General features: G+C 37.1%; 1 protein-coding gene across 10 annotated transcripts in view; it reads left to right on the top strand.

The window, feature by feature from the left end:
* The window catches only part of ALMS1 (ALMS1 centrosome and basal body associated protein), a 259,158-nt gene that overhangs the window by 205,603 nt on the left and 33,767 nt on the right, over positions 1-19,788 (top strand). For 7 of the 10 annotated variants that reach the window (XR_008546450.2, XR_010149365.1, XR_010149367.1 and 4 more), the window contains 3 exons: positions 17,728-17,848; positions 19,005-19,208; positions 19,522-19,763. Coding sequence is in view for 5 of the 10 variants with exons in the window: in XM_016948786.3 (XP_016804275.3) it covers positions 17,728-17,848; positions 19,005-19,208; positions 19,522-19,763 (567 nt within the window). In the remaining 5 variants the exon portion in view is untranslated. Of the gene's footprint in view, positions 1-17,570; positions 17,695-17,727; positions 17,849-19,004; positions 19,209-19,521; positions 19,764-19,788 lie in introns of those variants that run through there. The other 3 variants (XR_010149366.1, XR_010149368.1, XM_016948789.4) reach the window with 3 other exon arrangements.

Raw genomic sequence — 19,788 nt, 5'->3', positions numbered from 1 at the left:
TTTTTGCTTGTCGTTCCCAGGTGGAGTTGTGTGTCCCTCTGACCATCAAAATAACTAGAGTGACATCAATTATTTTTTCTTTTTTCTTTTTTTTTTTTTTTGAGACATAGTCTCTATTGCCCAGCCTGGAGTGCAGTGGCACAATCTCAGCTCACTGCAACCTCTGCCTCCTGGGTTCAAGCGATTCTTCTGCCTCAGCCTACCGAGTAGCTGGGACTACAGGTGTGCACCACCATGCTTGGCTAATTTTTGTATTTTAGTAGAGACAGGGTTTCACCATGTTGGTCAGGATGGTCTTGATCTCCTGACCTCGTGATCTGTCCGCCTTGGCCTCCCAAAATGCTGGGATTACAGGCGTGAGCCACTGTGCCCAGCCTGTGTTACATTTTTAATATCTTTGCCTTTGATTTTACTTCATCCAGTACAGTTTTTTTTTAATTTGCATTTGCACTATTGCTCTTTGCCCATCCTTTTAGCCTTTTGAGTCACTTTACTCAAGTGTTAGTAACATCTGAATTTAACTTTTTTCCCACCCAATCTGAAGGTCTCTCTTTTGAAACAGATTTATTCCATTTAAGTTTACTGTTGTAAATGTTTGGTTTAACTTTTATTATTTTGGCTTTTTTTCATTCTGATGTATTTATTAAATAAAGGTGTGTTCAACTAAATTTCATTTCAAAGTAAGGAGAGGGGTGAATTTCTTGGGTGGTACAAAACACATACCAAAAAATTCCCTTCTTAACTGTTCTTAAGTGTACAAGTCAATAATGTTAAATGTATTCACACTATGTTGAAACCAATCTCCAGAACTTTTTCATATTGCAAACCTGAAACTCTATACCCATTGAACAACAACTGCCCTTGTCCCCCTCCCCCAGCTCCTGGTAACCACTATTCTGTTTCCTGTCGATGAATAGATTACCTTAGATACCTCATATGAGTGTAATCATGCATATTTGTCTTTTTGTGACTGACTTGTTTCACTTAGCATAAGATCTTAAAGATTCATCCATATAATCCATGTAGCATGTTATAGGATTTCCTCCCTTTTTAATTCTGTATGATATTCTACTGTTTACATATACCACATTTTGTTTTTCTGTTTTTCTTTGATGGACATTTGGGTTGTTTCCACCTTTTAGCTATGGTAAATAGTGCTGCTGTGAACATGGGTATGTAAATGTCTTTTTGAGACCTTGCTTTCAATTCTTTGGGATACATACCCAGAAGAAGGATTGCCAGATCATATATAGTAGTTCTATTTTTAACTTTTTGAGGAGCCTCAACACTGTTTTCCCTAGTGGTTGTGCCATTTTGCAATGCCACCAACAATGTACAAGGGTTCTAATTTCTTTACATCCTTACGAACACTTGTTTTTTGTTTTTTTTTTTTTATAGTAGCCATCCTCATGGGTGTGAGGTAATACTGTTTTGATTTGCATTGCTCTTATGCTTAGTGATACTGAGCATTTTTTTATATGCTTTTTGGCCATTTGTATGTCATCTTTAGAGAAATGTCTATTCAAGTCCACTTTTACTTTTTTTTTTTTTTAAGAGGTGGGGTCTCACTGTTTTGTCCATCCTGGTCTCGAACTCCTGAGCTCAAGCAGTCTTTCCCCATTGACCTCCGAAAGTGCTGGGATTGTAGGCATGAGCCACCATACCTGGCCTGCCCATCTTTTAGTTAGGTATTTGATTTTTGTTGTTGTTGTTGCGACTGCTTTATATTATCTGTATGTTAACCCCTTCTCAGATACATGATTTGTAAATATTTTCTCCCATTCAATAGGTTGTCTTTCACTCTGTTGATTGTGTCCCCTGATGTACAAGTTTTTAAGTTTAGTGTGGTCCTGTTTGTCTATTTTTGCTTTTGTTGCCTGTGATTTTGGTGTAATATTCAAAAAATTATTGCCACATTGAATGTCATGAAGCTTTTTCTGTAAGAGTTATATGGGTTTAGGTCTTACATTTAGGTCTTTAACCCATTTTGAGTTAATTTTTGTACATGGTATAAGATAAGGGTCCAATTTCATTCTTTTGCATGTGGATATCCAGTTATCCAAGCATCATTTGTTGAAAAAGCTATCCTTTTCCCACTGAGTGGTCTTGGCACCGTCGTCAAAAATCATTTGAACATATATGCGAGAGTTTATTTCTGGGCATGTTTTCTTATTTCATTGGTCTGCTTGTTTGTCTTTAGGCTAATATCACACTATTTTGATTACTGTTCCTCTGGTAATATGTTTTCAAATCAGGAAGTGTGAATCCCCCAACATTGTTCTTGTCTTTCAAAGTTGTTTTGGCTATTCAGGATTTCTTATCATTTTTAATGATTTCTTGCTATTTCCAATCTTTTTTGTTGATTGCTATGTAATACATGTTTCTTCGAGTTGGTTTTTTGATAACTTAGCAACTATGTAATCTAATTAACTAATATGCTTCAACCACTTTCTCAATCTGTCACTGTCAGATATGAAACTATCTATTGGCTCTATTATATGAAAAATTAAGAAACTGATTTTACTTCTTCCCACCTATCCCCCACATAATTTTCCCCAACTAACCAATAGTGGTTATATTTTGTGAATTTTGTCTCAGCTCATTTATAGTAGTAGTATTACTATATTGACTAGCTTCTGTTTCAAGAATTAGAACATTTTACTTACATTTTATAAGATCAGGAGTTATTTTACATTAGTTGTATTTAAATATAGGGTCAGTATTTACCAGGAGTCTTTTCACATACCTATTTATGAGTTTGTTAATTTCAATCTGTTGTTTGACTAGACTGTTAAATGTTCAGGAGTGATCATCTTTTATGTTCTTGCAAATTTGAGACTGTTACCTTTATGTACCAGAACAACAACTGAGTTGGATATAAAAGTTTTGATTAACAGTTCTTAATTCAAAACTGTTAATTTTGCTCCTCTTTTCTGGATACCAGTATTTAATGTTTCATATGCTTGCTTGCTTGCTTTCTTTCTTTATTATTTCCATAGTTTGGAGGGAACAGGTGGTTTTTGGTTACATGGATAAGTTGTTTACTGGTGATTTCTGAGATTTTGGTGCACCCATCACCTGAGCAGTATACACTGCACCCAATGTGTAGTCTTTATTCCTCACCCCCCTCCCACCCTTCCCCCCCAAGTTCCCAAATCCATTATATCATCCTTATTCCTTTGTATCCTCATAACTTAGCTCCCCGTTATAAATGAGAACATACAATATTTGATTTTCCATTCCTGAGTTACCTCACTTAGAAGAATGGTCTCCAACTCCACATTGCTGCAAATGCCATTATTTTATTCCTTTTTATGGCTGAGTAGTATTCCATGGTGTATATGTACCACATTTTCTTTATCTACACATTGGTTGATAGGCATTTAGGCTGCTTCCATGTTTTTGCAATTGCGAATCATGCTGCTATAAACATGCATGTGCAAGTATCTTTTTCATATAATGACATATTTTCCTCTGGGAAGATACCCAGTAGTGGGACTGCTGGATCAAATGGTAGTTCTACTTTTAGTTCTTTAAGGGATCTCCATACTGTTTTGCATAATGGTTATACTAGTTTACATTCCCACCAGCAGTGTAAAAATATTTCCTTTTCACCATGTCCACACCAACATCTATTTTTATTTTTTATTTTTTTAATTATGGCCATTCTTGCAGGAGTAATGTGGTATCTCATTGTGGTTTTAATTTGCATTTCCCTTACAATTAATGATGATGAGCTTGCTTTTTTTTTTTTTTTTTTTTTGAGACAGAGTCTCACTCTGTTGCCCAGGCTAGAGTGCAGTGGCATGGTCTTGGCTCACTGCAACCTCTGCTTCCCAGGTTCAAGCGATTCTTCTGCCTCAGCCTCCCAAGTAGCTGGGATTACAGGCAGGTGCCACCACGTCTGGCTAATTTTTTTGTATTTTTAGTAGAGATGGGGTTTCACTGTCTTAGCCAGGATGGTCTTGATCTCCTGACCTCGTGATCTGCCTACCTCAGCCTCCCAAAGTGCTGGGATTACAGGCATAAGCCACCACGCCTGGCCAATGATGATCATTTTTGCATACACTTCTTGGCCATTTTTCCCCCCCCCCGCCCCGAGACGGAGTCTCGCTCTTGTTGCCCTGGCTGGAGTACAATGGCACAATCTCCACTCACTGCAACCACTGCATCCCGGGTTCAAGCAGTTCTTCTGCCTCAGCCTCTGGAGTAGCTGGGATTACAGGTGCCTACCACCACGCCTGGCCAATTTTTTGTATTTTTAGTATTTAATTTTTTGTATTTGCATTTTGTATTTTAGTAGTGGTTTCAGCATGTTGGCCAGGCTGATCTTGAACTCCTGACCTCAAGTGATCCACCTGCCTCGGCCTCCCAAGGTGCTGGGATTACAGACATGAACCATCGCACCTAGCCCATTTGTATATCTTCTTTTGAGAATTGTCTATTCTTGTCCTTTGCCCACTTTTTGTTGGGATTATTTGTTCTTTTCTTGATTTGTTTGAGTTCCTTGTAGATTCTGCATATTAGTCCGTTGTCGGATGCATGGTTCGCAAATATTTTCTCCCATTTTGTGGGTTGTTTGCTGATTATTTCTTTTGATGTGCAGGTCCCATCTATTTATTTTTGTTTTTTGTTGCATTTACTTTTGGGTTCTTGGTCATGAACTCTTTGCCTAAGTCAATGTCTACAAGAGTTTTTCCAGTGTTATCTTACAGAATTGTTATGGTTTCAGGTCTTAGATTTAAGTCTTTAATCCATCTTGAGTTAATTTTTTTGTAAGGGTGAGAGATGAGGATCCAGTTTCATTCTCCTATATGTGGCTTGCTAATTATCCCAGGACCATTTGTTGAATAGGGTGTCCTTTCCTCACTTTATATTTTTGTTTGCTTTGTCAAAGATCAGTTGGCTGTAAGTATTTGGCTTTATTTCTGGGTTCTGTATTCTGTTCCATTGGTCTTGGTGCCTATTTTTATACCAGTACCATGCTGTTTTGTTAACTATACCCTTGTAGTATAGTTTGAAGTCAGGTAATAAGGAGGCCTCCAGATTTGTTCTTTTTGCTTAGTCATGCTTCGGCTGTGTGTGCTGTTTTTTGGTTCCATATGAATTTTAGGATTGTTTTTTCTAGTTCTGCAAAGAATGATGATGGTATTTTGATGGAAATTGCATTGAATATGTAGATTGCTTTTGGCAATATGGTCATTTTCACAATATTAATTCTAGCCGTCCATGAGCATGGGATAGGTTTCCATTAGTTTGTGTCATCAATGATTTCTTTCAGCAGTGTGTTTCTCATTTTCCTTGTAGAGCTCTTTCACCTCCTTGGTTAGGTATATTCCTAAGGTTTTGTGTTTTTTGTTTGTTTGTTTGTTTGTTTGTTTTGCAGTTGTTGTAAAAGGGATTGAGTTCTTGATTTGTTTCTCAGCTTGGTCTTTGTTGGTGCATAGCAGTGCTACTGATTTGTGTACATTGATTTTGTATCCTGTAACTTTACTGAATTCATGTGTCAGATCTAGGAACTTTTTGAATCGTCTTTAGGATTTTCTAGGTATACAATCATATCATCGGTGAACAGTGACAGTTTGACTTCCTATTTACCTGCTTGGGTGCTCTTTACTTTTTTATCTTGTCTGATTGCTTTAGCTAGGACTTCGAGTACAGTGTTGAATAGCAGGGATGAAAGTGGGCATTCTTGTCTTGTTCCAGTTCTCAGGGGAAATCCTTTTAACCTTTTCCCCATTCAGTATAATTTTGGCTGTGGGTTTGCCATAGATGGCTTTTATTACCTTAAGGTATGTCCTTTCTATGCCGATTTTGCTGAGGGTTTTAATTATAAAGTGATGCTGAATTTTGCCAGATGCTTTTTCTGCATCTTTTGAGATGATCATGTGATTTTTATTTTAAATTCTGTTTATGTGGTGTATCACATTTATTGACTTGTGCATGTTAAGCCATCCCTGCATCCCTGGTATGAAACCCACCTGACCATGGTGGACTATCTTTTTGATATGCTGTTGGATTTGGTTAGCTGGTATTTTTTTGAGGACTTTTGCATCTGTGTTCATCAGGGATATTGGTCTTTTGGTTCTTTGAAAAGATAAACAAAATTGGTAGACCATTAGTGAGATTAACCAAGAAAAGAAGAGAGAAGATCCAAGTAAACTCGATTAGAAACAAAATGGGAGATATTACAACCAATACCACAGAAATACAAAAGATCATTCAAAGCTATTATGAAAACCTTTACATGTACAAACTAGAAAATCTAGAGGAGATGGATAAATTCCTGGAAATATACAACCCTTCTATATTAAATCAGGAAGAAATAGGAACTCCGAACAGACCAATAACAAGTAGTGAGATTGAAACAGTAATTTAAAAAACTGCTAACAAAAAAAAGTCCAGGACCAGATGGATTCACAGCTGAATTCTATCAGACATTCAAAGAAGAATTGGTACAAATCCTACTGAAACAATTCCAAAAGATAAAGAGGGAATCCTCCTTAAATCATTATGTGAAACCAGTATCACCCTAATACCAAAACCAGGAAAGGACATAACAAAGAAACTATTGACTCGCTCTTTCTGTGTTTCTCTCTGCCCCGTGCTGTCTCCCCTGCAGTCTCTGCAGTCCAGGCCCTCTTCTCTCTCTATGATCTCTTTGCACTCTGTCTGTTTCTCTGTTCTGTCTGCCTCTGCTCACCCACACGTGCACTTGTGCCCCACATGCCCCACCCTCGTTCTCTCTGGTTCCCACTGTGTCTGTTGTGTGTCTCTATTCTTCTTCTGATTACTCTTTCCTCCCCCACCCTTATCTCTTTAATGTTATTGCTATGTTTGTCTCTGTGCTTTCTCTGTGTGTTTTCACTCTTTTTCTTTCCTGTCTCCCTTCTGCAGTTCTGCTTCTTGCTGTCTGGTTGTCTTCTGGTGGGGGAGAAGGGATAGTTTACTATTGTCAGTACAAAAAGTGAAGAAAAAAGGTCATTCAGCAGTTTTTCTTTATGAAGAAAAAGCTGAAGATGGTGAATGACTTCTCTGTATTTTAGATCTCTCCTTATTTATATTAGCTCATGTTTCCAGCAGGTGGGCAAATAAACAACACAAGCAAACTACCAAACAGAGAGACCTCCATGAGAAAAGAAAATGAGAGCTTTATGTCCAACTAAATGTTTATTAATGTTTCATATATTTTTGTAAAATGGAGTTCATATCAGACTTTACATGCCTATATATGAAGAGAAATTACACTCAAAAGCAGCATCCTGAAATCCAAAGCGTAAATTTTTTATACGTTTACAGAGAAAGAGTTAAGATATAAAACTATGTATACATATTATAATCCAAATATACATACATATGTGTGTATATATATGTATACATATCAGTATCACCAGAACAAAATATATGTCATACATAGAACAAAAAACTGAAATTATTATAAAAATATGAATTATGATTTTTTCTTTTATATTTTTGTCTATTTTTTACAAGAAGTATGTTCTAATAAGAAACCATAAAAGTTGTTTTTGTTTAACAATAATAGAATAAGGTAAGCCAGACTGATAAACACAAAATGTTAGTTATAAGCTTAGAAGGTGAATTCCCAAATTTCTCATTGACTTCTATTTTGGGTGTAAAAGACCATTTTGAGCTTCCCAAACTAGTCATAATGAACCCTTCTAGAGGTATAGTGAAATAATAGGATTAGAGAACTAGTATACATGGTTTCTGTGTCATGATAAAGTACAGTTTTCTTTTAACTTCCAGTGCCAAGGGTTGAGTTAAATGTACTCCTCAGTTCATGACCCCTCTTTTTAAAATTTTATCACTATATGCCATCCTCATTTCTGTCTCCCCATAGGAAACCAGTCTTATGTAAATATCTTTCAGGTTACATGAATTCTTACAAAATACATATTTTTTAAGTATGCATGAACTTTCATCATATATAAAAGGTGTACCATTATTTTTGTTATGTTGGCTAAGTTTTGTATTTTCAAAGTCTGCCTACATTGCTGTAAGTATATCTAATCGCATAATGCTCCATGGAGTGCATCTACCCACTTACGCATGAACTTCTCTATGATGGGCACCCAGGTTCCTGTCAGTTCCCCAGCACAACAGAACATGGCAGTGCTGTCTTTGTCCATGTCCCCTTATGCATCTGTCTGAAACTGTCTTTAGCATATATACCCAGAAGTGGAATTCTTGGCTTACAGGCTCGTATACTTAATTTCCTACATTAGTACCAAATTGCTTTCCAGTTCATATTCCTACCTGCAGTGCATGAAAATTTCCATTTCTACTTCTCTGCCAATTATTTCTAATTTTTATCAGAACACTAGTAAAACGAGTTTCTATACCATGGGAAGATAGGTGTTTTTTTTTTTTTTCTTTTTAATGAGATGATACTTGTCTTGAACATCTAGAGTATCTCTTTAATTTCCATGGGAAGAGAGTTTTTTATATAATTTACAGTGCTTTCAACCAGAATACATTCATTTGTTCATTCATCCAAACATAATTATAGAATTGATAAAAGCACAGAGTGACATACTTTAATAAGCTTTTCTCAGATTTATATATATGAGTGAGAAAATATCTGGAAAATTTTTATAACAATATTTAAAAACTTGATTTAAATATCTGGTAAAACTTCATTGTCAAAACACAGCATCCACAGTTGTTCCAAATACCCATGGAATATTTACAAAATTAATTGTACATTAGACAAAATATTGATGAATTCTCAAAGCAGAAGTTTTATAAGTAAGCCCATATTCTGTAACTGTAATGCAGTAAAATTGAACTTAACAACTATAATTTTTAATTTTGCTAATGCTTTAAATTGCATTTCTATTAGGTTTCAGATTTGCCATTTACATTTCTTACTTTGAGAATTACCTTTGTGTATCCTTTGCCTGTTTTTCTCTGAAGGTTTTTTTCCTGTTCATTTTTGTAAACATATTTGGAGACCACTGTAGTTGCTGTTTTTTAAATTCTGTTTTATTACTTTTTTTTTTTTTTTTTTGAGATGTCTCGCTCTGTCACCCAGGCTGGAGTGCAGTGGAACGATCTCGGCTCACTGCAACCTCCACCTTGCGGGTTCAAGCAATTTTCCTGCCTCAGCCTCCTGAGTAGTTGGGATTACAGGTGCGTGCCACCACGCCTGACTAATTTTTTTGTATTTTTAGTAGAGACGGGGTTTCACCATGTTGGTCAGGCTGGTCTGAAACTCCTGACTTTGTGATCTGCCCACAGCCTCCCAAAGTGCTGGAATTACAGGCGTGAGCCACCGCGCCCGGCCACTTTTTTTTCTTTTTTAGAGATGTGGTCTTGCTATGTTGCCCAGGCTGATCTCAAACTCCTGGCCTCAACCAGTCTTCCCACCTAAGCCTTCTGAGTAGCTGGGACTACAGGCATGTGCCACTGTGCCTGGCTTCCTATTGGTTTTTAAGCTTAATTACATTGTGTTAATATTGGAATAAATAATATTGTTATGTATTTCTTTATTTCTGTGTTCATGCTAAGAAAGATCTTCCAACCTCAAGATTTGTTTTTAAAAAATTATCCTGCTTTCCTTTTGATACTTTTTGAGGGATATGGAAGCTTTAAGCTTTAATTTAAGCTTAAGCTTTTAATCTACATGGAATTTATTTTTGTGTGTATAGGTATAAATTTATTTCCAAATGGTAGCTAGTTGCCAATAAAGATTTTTAAATAAAGTAATGTCAATAAATTAATTTATTAGAAAAATCTAATGTTCTTTTGTTAAGCTAGACTCCAATCAGTTAGAATTGGTAAATAATTGGCATGGTTCTTTCGAAATTTCCATTCAAAACAACTGAAATAACATATGGACACCTTATAAAAATTGACAGACCTGAAGAGGAAATTAATTCTGACTGAAATATGAAGGAGTTTTATTTATTAAACTTGAAGTTGGATCAGATCATCCAAGTGAAAATATCTAACAAGCTAGATGGATCTGACCCCATGAGGATATCATGAGTGAGATGAAGATTTTAGAGTCATCCATGTAAAGGTGGTGGTAATTCTCATAGTTATTAAAGCCAAGAGGAAACATATTTGGGAGAATGCAAAGAATAAATAAATGTATAGGGCTACTTCCAGGCTGTAATTTTTCAAAGCTGATAGAAAAAGCTTTGGGAAACATGGTGTCTCGCTCTATCACCCTCTACAAAATTGTATGATCATTTGTCAACCTTCTGGTTTTCCTGTGAGTTAATTGAGTGTTTTAGCTCTTGATTCATTTTCTTTCTGTCCAACCCAAAGCCCTACCATTATCTGGGAAACTTTATTATCCCATTAGAGTTTTTTTTACCTTAGTTGTAATGATCATTGACTGTAATAATTTCCACTGCATTTTAGCCATACATTCTCTTAACTATTGTTTGAATTTTGGATTCACTCAAAATTATTTGTTCTCTGCAATCTTTACTTCTTCACATACCAAAATAAATTTTTCAAGAACCTGTTATGTAGGCACAGTACATTGTTAATTTTCTGAGGAAGATTTTCCATAGTTTTCTGATCAACCACACTGGCAGAAATAGATAACTAGTTCTAATTTCCAAAAGGTAAGTAATAGATAGTTACCACCTGAGTTTCTGCTTCTGCAACCTTTTTTCACTAGGAATTAAATGTATGTCAAAGCGTTATTTTTTGGACAGACACTTGGTCATTGTGTCACCCCTTGGTGATGAGTAAATTTTATTGAAAATATACTTGCTGGTTGATTGACACAGTTCTATAAACTTTTCACAAGAAAAGACAGTCTTTTGGTGCCATAGACTATATTTCTCATTTTGAGTCTGACCGTTTTATCAATGTGTGTCTCTGGTCCTAAGCCTGAGTGATTATAAATGAATTAGCATAAACCCATGCCTCTAAAGGAAAAGCATCTCCCAGCAGGCACCTGGCTAGCTGAAGGCCAGCAGTACCAATCCTCCTGCCTGAAGAATAGCAGTGTAGGGTCATATCAGAAAACATGGCCCTTTTCCTATGTTGGATATGTTTTTCTAAGATCAGTTTCCACCTAACAAGCAATTTTTTAATTGAAAAGCTTTTATTTCTAGGTCTGTCTCATGTCTTTAATAAATACGGGAATGAGTCTCATTTAGTTCTTAAGCTAAAGAGTACTACAAAAACCCTGAAACATCTCTGAGATGGTACATTTACTTTCCATTGTTACTCTTGTATAAGACAGCAACAGGTGAGTTTGCTCTCATAATGGAAATTAAAACAGAAGCAGCCAGCCAGCATGTATTTCCTTCCAAGATTGTGTACAACAGAAAGCCTAACCCATGGTGGCTGATAATGCCATTTAATATGTAGTCACCTAAATCTTTATGTGTCAGCTCCATTGCAGAGGATTCAGTGGGCTACTCCACACCCAAGCCTGAGGGATGAGGAGATCATTAGCGGAGATGCGTGGGACTCTCCCACGGACTAAGGAAAGTGAACTGTTTTGGTTTACTGACCGCATATATAAATGGATTCAGGAAAAAAAAAAAAAAAAAAGTTCTGTCCCATGATGGGTCCTCAGCACAAATTGTGGGACATGAGTGCAGGTGTGTGCATTGTGGTTATTGTGAATCCGTGGATGGATTCAACATCACATGGCACGGTTCTGACAGTTTGTGCTTGGCCCAGCTTTAGAGTAGTGCTCCATCACTCCTATAGCATCCAGTGCCCACCTTTTTTTAGGATTGTTTGTTGTTTATTACATGAAGACAACACTGTTTATCACTTTCCAAGGTTGATCTTTTTCTGATTTCGGTAACAGGAGATGCAGAACTATAGAGTATAACCTTTTTTCTCCAAACAAGACTTCATAGTCCACATTTTTTTCAGTTGGCATACAATAAACAAGTGCATTTTATGCCTTTCTTGACATATTTTCCATGCCGTAAACTTTACCTGTTTAAAGTGTACAGTTTAATGGGTCTTGATGTAGTCACAGAATTGTGCAACCATCACCGTAATCTGATTTTAGAACATTTTAAACACCCTCCAAAAAAATCCTGTAAACATTAACAATCAATCTTCATTTCCCCAACCTCCCACCTCTGCCACAGCCTGCAGGCAACCACTAATGACTTTCTGTTTCTATGGATTTGCCTATTCTGGACCTTTCATATAAATGGAATCACACAGTCTTTCGTGACTGACTTCATTCACTTAACATAGTATTTTCAAGGTTCATCCACCTCATAGCATGTGCTCATTCCTTTTAATGGCCAAAGGACATTCCATTCTATGAATATACCACATTGTATCTATTCATCAGTTCATGGACATTTGTGTTGTTTCTGTTTTTTGTCTACTATGAACAAAACTGCTATGAATATTCATGTAGAAGTTTTTTTGAGGGCATATGTTTTCATTTCTCTTGGGTATATACCTAGGAGTGGAATTAATCATATGACAACTCTATGTTTAACCATTTGAGGAACTGCCAGACTTTTCCAAAATGACTGCACCATTTTACATTCCCACCAGCAGTATGTGAGGGTTCCAATTTTTCCACATCCTAGTAAACAGTTGTTTTTGTCTCTGTCTTTGATTGTCATCTTCCTACTGGGCTGGATAATTATATTGGGTTGAGAGAGAATTTATTCTTAGACTTTTCTATTTTTAAATGTTTACCTTTTTATAGGCAAGCATTACTAAATGAAAAAGAATTTGAAATGAAAACGGAAACATTCCAAGGCTCCTCATATAATCCAGTGTAATTGTGTGTTTTTTCACACCCTGTGGTGCACACCATGACTGCTTGTGTCCTTTGGAAGTGCAGGATGTTCACAGAACCTCAGACTTGGAAGGGACCACTGGAGTCCTGTGAATCCTACCCACTCCCATCAACACTTCTGCTGCATCTGCACCAAATGACAGGCCACCCTCTAATAGCTCCACCTCTCACATGCTACTTATGGGGCAGCCAGTTCCATTTGCCTAAGGCTCCAGTTATCAAAGGCTTTAACTTAAATCCAATATCTCCTTGCATTGGAATACCTGGCTCTGCTCTCAGAGCTGCTCTCTGAAGGCACAGGAAACAGACCTAGCCCTCTGCCTCTCAGACCCCCACCTCCTTTCCTGATGTGTTTTTTCTCAGGTCTTCACTCCATGAACCGTTCCACATGGGCTGTGGTATCTACTCTCCTTTCTGAGTTTGGCAGCTTTCCTGGGTATAAGTTTGTTGGTATTTTGTTTTTAAATATGTCCCTCTCAGCTAAGCTTGTTGTGCTTCAGGTAGTGAGAGCGTATTGACCAACACAACTTACCACCTTCCATTCAGTGACTGGACCATGTCTGTGGCCTAACGTATGTTATTCCTTTTGAACTCCTTAAATCTTTACTGCCACACCCTTCCCCACAAGTTTTTGTTTATTCTCATTTCTTGAACTGGTAATACAGTACAACCACATGATACAAAATATTTGATCAAGAGTGTCCTTCCTACTCCTGTTCCCCAGCACCCAGCCCTCCTTTGCAGAGGTATACAATAAAATTTCATCCATTTTAAGTGTACAGTTAACTTTTAGTAAATTTACAGAGTTTTGCAATCATCACCAAAATCCAGTTCTAGAACATTTCTGTCGTTACCAAAAGGTCCCTTTGTACCTCTTTGCAGTCAATCCTTGTTCCCAGCCCCAGGCAACCTCTCATCTGCCTTCTGTCTCTTCTGGAGATTTTATGTATATAGCGTCAGATGTGGTCTTTTGCATCTGCCTTTTTTTGTTAACATCATGATTTCAAGGTTCATCCGTGCTGTAGTATGCATCAGTGGTTCCTTTTTGTTGCTGAATAGTATTCCATTTTATGGATATACCACATTTTGCTTATCTTTCAGTTGATGGACATTTGGATTGTTTGATTTTTTTGGATGTGAATGCTGCTATTAATATTTGTGTAAAAGTTTTGTGTGGGCATACATTTTCATTTCTTCTGGGTTTTTACTCAGGAGTGAAATTGGTAGGTCATATGATAGGTTTATGTTTAACTTTATCAGAAATTGCCTAAGTGTTTTCCAGAGTGGCTGTATCATTTTACATTCTCACCTGCAATGTGTGAGGGTTTCGGTTTCTCCACTTCCTTGTCAACACTTGCTATTGTCCACCTTTTTATTTATAGCCATTCTAGTGGGAGTGAAGTGGTATCTTATTGTGAGTTTAATTTGAATTTCCCTAATGACTGATGATGTTGAACATTTTGTGTGCTTATTGGCCACTCTTATATCTTCTTTGATGAAGTGTCTTTTTAAATCTTTTTGCCCATTTTAAAATTAGGTTATCTTCCTACTGAGTTGAAAGAGCTCTCTATATACTCTGGTTACAAGTCCTTTATCAGATGTATTTTTTGTAAGTAACTTCTCCCAGGCTGTGGCTTTTGAATTGCAAATGGTTTTAATACAGTAATGATGAAGTCCCATTTAAACTGTTTGTCTTTTATGGATTGTGGATTGTACTTGGGGTGTTATATTCAAGAACTGTTTGCCTAACCAAAGTCACAGAGATATTCTCCTATGTTTTTCATTAAAAGTTTATTGTTTTAATTATTATGTTTAGGTCTAAAATCCATTTTTAGTACATTTTTTGTGTACGGTGTGTTGTCTAACTTCATCTCTTTGCATAGGGATATTTAATTGTCCCAGCATCATTTGTTCAAAATAGTATTATTTTCTCCAATTAGTTGCTTTGGCCCCTTTGTTGAACACTAATTGATCACATACGTAAGGCTTCATTTGGAATTTTCATTCTGTTCCATTGATATGTCTGTATCTTTTTTTTTTTTTTTTTCTTAAGACGGAGTCTCACTCTGTCATCAAGGCTGGAGTGCAGTGGCACGATCTCGGCACACTGCAACCTTTGCCTCCTGGGTTCAAGCGATTCTTCTGCTTCAGCCTTCCGAGTAGCTGGAACTACAGGTGCGTGCCACCACACCCAGCTAATTTTTGTATTTTTAGTAGAGACCGGGTTTCACCATATTGGCCAGGCTGGTCTCGAACTCCTGAGTTTGTCATCTGCCTGCCTTGGCCTCCCAAAGTGCTGGGATTACATGCATGAGTCACTGTGCCTGGCCAATCTAGATCTGTCCTTATATCAATACCACAGTGCCTTGATTGCTGTAACTTTATAAGATTTGAAATCAGGAAATATAAGCCCTCTACCTCTTTTTTTTTTTTTTTTTTTTTTTTTTTTCAGTAACTTTGGCCCTTGTGGTCCTTGCCATTTCCATACAAAGTTGAGATCATTTTGTAGATTTCTTGAAAAATGCTTGCTGGAATTTTGATAGAGATTGTGTAGAATCAACAGATTAATTTGGGGATTATTGCCATCCTAACAATTTTGAGACTTCCAATCCATGTATGGTGTCTCACCATTTATATTGACTTCTGATGTCTCCCAGCAATGTTTTCTAGTTTTTAATGTGCAAACCTTGCACCTCTTTTGTTAACTTTATTCCTAAATATTTTATTCTTTTTGATGCTATTGTGAGTGAGATAGTTTTCTTAATTTTATTTTCAGGTTGTCACTTGCTAGAATGTAGAAATACAATTGATTTTTTTATCTTATTGATCTTATATTCTGCAACCTGGGTAACCTTGGTTATTAGTTCTAGTTCTTTGAGGATTCCTTAGTATTTTCTACAAAGAAAATCATGTCATTTGTAAATAAAACCAGTTTTACCTCTTCCTTTCAATCTGGATTCTTTTCTTTCAGAGACATTTTATAAATAAAAAAGCAAACACCTACATATACTTTTTTAGTACCTAACATGCTTTCTTCCCCTTTTTTATAGCTGCAGAGAAGGTATAATGTATTTCATATCAGTCACTTCTTTTTTATGTTCCTTTTTTTAAGGAGAAAATAAAAATATATTTTTTTAACATCATATTAGTCTCTAGTTTTATATCAGTGTTTTATATTTTACCATCTAAATCATCTGTTATTTCTAAAATGCAGATTTCGTTTCCTTTTCTAGATGGGGAAACTGACACAAAGAGGTTATGGCTTGCCTAAGTAGAGACCGCTAATAAAGGGAAGACCTGAAACTGGCCTAGCTGTTTGGAATCCTGACACAGAGCTTTTTTTTTTTTTCCCTGCATCAAAGTTGCTGCCATTCCTCCTGCCTAATGAGCAGGACTTTACAATTGCCCCTACTAAACATGCTCTGATTTAGCCCATCATTCCTGTTATTATTTGGGATCCTGACAGAGGCCCTCTCTCTGATGAGTATTGTATGTAAATTCTCCTGCTTTCCATATCTAAGACATTTATGTCTAAAATCTTAAGAAGGAATAGCCAGCACCAAACCTAGTGATTGCACACAGTAATTGCTTAGTAAATATTTGTTGTCAAATGCAAGATGTACCACTCAGTAAAGACATCTGTTTTGAAATTATATTTGGATAAGGTTGGTTCAATCAGTTATGATTCTATCAACTTGTATTATCATCCAACCCATATAACTCCATCTTGCCCTCAAAGATGCTATTAAATGTTTTGGCATTTTGTTCAAATCTGGGTATGGTATGCTATGTATTCTTTTGGTTAGCCAGTAAAGTGACCTTATGTACTAGAGAAAACAAGGCTAACCTGGCAGGGCATGCTCTGCCTGCCTGACTGAGCTTGGCTTAAATCTGCTCATCTTTTTTTTCACCAGTTCCTTGCAAATTATCTGATTCGTGATGCATCCTAAATTTTACATGTCATCAGTGTTCAGCCCACTAGTTTGCAATGCCTACCTTTCCGAAAATCAAAGTATTTCCTTTCTTCAAGTGTCTAACATAGATCTTCCTCCCCAAAATTCTGTTACAAGTTTCTTTGTGACTCTGGAATATGGTTTATCTAGTTCAAGGGATCAGATATGCTCAGTTTCCTATCCTTACCCTGGCTTTAATTTACCTCCACCAGACCTGCCTAAGTAGAAAATTCCCTAACATTTATTCAAAATATAGATAACCAGACCCCTCCCCTAGAGATTCCAATTCATTATTCTGGGTTAGCCTCCCTCTGTCCTTATTAACGATGGAGATATTAACAATGAACAAGTTTAAGAAGCAGTATTTTACACTATAGTATTTGTTCAGCTATATCTTGTTAATCATTTTGTCATCCACCGACATTCCACCATCAGCTGCAATCCCTGAAATTGCCTTCATTGCTCTACTTGCTCTGAACGTAATTTAAAAGGCCTTTGGGACTCTAATACTTTTTGCAATGCTCTACTCATCAGGACGTCTCACGAGCCTTGTAGGTCTTTGGTGTTTGTCTTAGTATACATGTTTGAGTCAGCTCTTAATTGGAGAGCGCTCTCTTCAGTTCATCACTCTTTTTAGCTATCTCCAGGCCTCTTTATCTCACATGAAAATTATGTGCAGGTGTCACTTCAGAATTTCATTCTGAAGATGCATCAGACTAATGTTTGGCTAGCATTCTCTTCAGAGTTTTTCCAAGCCCAGTGAAAATAGCCAGGCTTTTTTTTGTCTTACCACCTTATAACAGCTTAAGTCCTATCCAACTACAACATTCTCCCTATCACAGATACAAGGCAGCAAGTTCACAGTATCTCAAGCTTCCTCCAAATGCATCTCAACAGTTTGAATTGGATTAGAAAGAGGACTTGTTGGCTTGCTTATCCTGTGGGTAACTGTGACATTGACTGCAGGTAATAATAACAAGATCTGTTTTATTTTTCTAGGTAGCAAACCATGTGATTTCTTCTGACTCTATTTCCTCTTCTGCCAGTAGTTTCCTGAGCTCGAACCCTACTTTTTGCAACAAGCAGAATGTACACATGTTAAACAAGGGCATACAAGCAGGTAATTACTTGAATCTAAACTTTTTCATTGAAATACATTGAAATGGCTCTTAAACATATAAGATACTCAACCTCAATCATAATAAAGGACATGAAGATAAAACTATATCCAACTGCCAATTTTCATCTTGTCAGATTGGCATAAATTCAAGTGTGATGGCAAGTTTGTGGGCAAGAGTGTAGGGAAGCGGGTTCCCTTGTATATTTCAGTGGGAGTAGAAGTTGATTCACTGTGAAAGGCAATTTGAAAGTTCCTATCAAAATTACTTTCACTCAGCATTTTTACTTTTGAAATGTCTGCTATAGAAATACTATGAATATGTGGAATTTAACCTGTAAATATACTTGCATATGTGCAAAATAGTGTACAAAATTAACCACTAAAACATTGTTTATAGCAGGAGATTAACGTGAATTTAGGTGTTCCTCAATCGCTGAATGATTACATAAATTATTGTATGTCTAGATAATGAATGAAATTCTACATAGAATGAGGAAGCGCTCTCTGTACTAACATGGAAAGATTTCCAAGGCATGTAATTGATTTTAAGAAAAGGTACAGAACAGTGTATAGCATACTACAATATGAATTTTTTTAAATAAAAGAAATAAAGGAGGGAAGAGAATTGCTTAAATGTGCAAAATGAATTCTCTGGAACCATATGGGGTTGTGAACAGAATAAATGGAGACCAGAAGTGGGAAGGAGGATTTTTAGCTATTGCCTTTCTATACCTTTTGGTTTCATAAAATAAAAATAAATAAACTTTCATCTTGATTTGTTTCTTCCCCTCAAATCCTGTCTTCTGTCAGCCTCTTCCTTACCTGGGTGACTACCAAAAGGACTCTTAAGTATTTATTGTCTTTCTAACTTGGGATCAGAGTTGAAATCCTTTACCCTTTGAACCCATATTTATTCTTCTTCCCCTGTAATACCTAAAATGAGTTACAAATAAAACCCTTTCTTTTTTCTTTGCCCTCTTTTTCCCTCCTACTCTCCCCTGTCCTTCCTTCTTTTCCTCTCTCTTCCCATCCCTCCATCCCACACAAAGGGATTGTATTTTTGAAACATTAAAAAGGGTTCACGTACTCACTTGAATAAATCTGTCAACTCAGCCTCAAGGTTACTCCCAGAGACACCTATGATCCTTCCCCTCAGGTAACTTGGAGATTGTGAACGGTGCCAAAAAACACACTCGAGATGTTGGGATGACTTTCCCAACTCCAAGTTCCAGCGAGGCTAAATTGGAAGAGGACAGTGATGTGACTTCTTGGTCAGAAGAAAAACGTGAAGAGAAAATGCTCTTTACCGGTTATCCTGAGGACAGAAAGTTAAAAAAGAACAAGAAGAATTCCCATGAAGGTCAGTTTCTCATTCCAGATCTTGTAGTAGAGAAACTAGTGAATTTCAAGTCCCCTGCGATGCTGACTCTGTGTTTCCAAGTGACTCTATATGGTCCCCACCTACCCCCAGCCACAACCTTGTCAGGTTTTCAAAGTCCAGCATGGCAGTTACACAGTCATCCCTGCAGCAAAACCAGACTCAAGGGCACCCTGTGGCCTCTGACAGCTGAGACCCCTGAGAACCTGTATTATATGCATATCCTGGATAAGAGCTGGGTGGGGCTGTAAAAAAGTGAAAAATCTGTTTTCCTTCTAAAAACTGTTTCCTGTAGGAGTTTCCTGGTTTGTTCCTGTGGAAAATGTGGAGTCTAGATCAAAGAAGGAAAACGTGCCTAACACTTGTGGCCCTGGCATCTCCTGGTTTGAACCAATAACCAAGACCAGACCCTGGAGGGAGCCACTGCGGGAGCAGAACTGTCAGGGGCAGCACCTGGACGGTCGGGGCTCCCTGGCAGGCCCAGGCAGAGAGGCTGGCAGAGACCTACTGAAGCCATTTGTGAGAGCAACCCTTCAGGTGCAGTGACGTTGACTTAACTTTA

Source organism: Pan troglodytes, chromosome 12 (genome assembly GCF_028858775.2).
Source record: "Pan troglodytes isolate AG18354 chromosome 12, NHGRI_mPanTro3-v2.0_pri, whole genome shotgun sequence".
NCBI classification, from domain to species: domain Eukaryota; kingdom Metazoa; phylum Chordata; class Mammalia; order Primates; family Hominidae; genus Pan; species Pan troglodytes.
The sequence above is the reverse complement of the archived record's forward strand: the minus strand, read 5'-3'. Positions and strand labels throughout refer to the sequence as shown.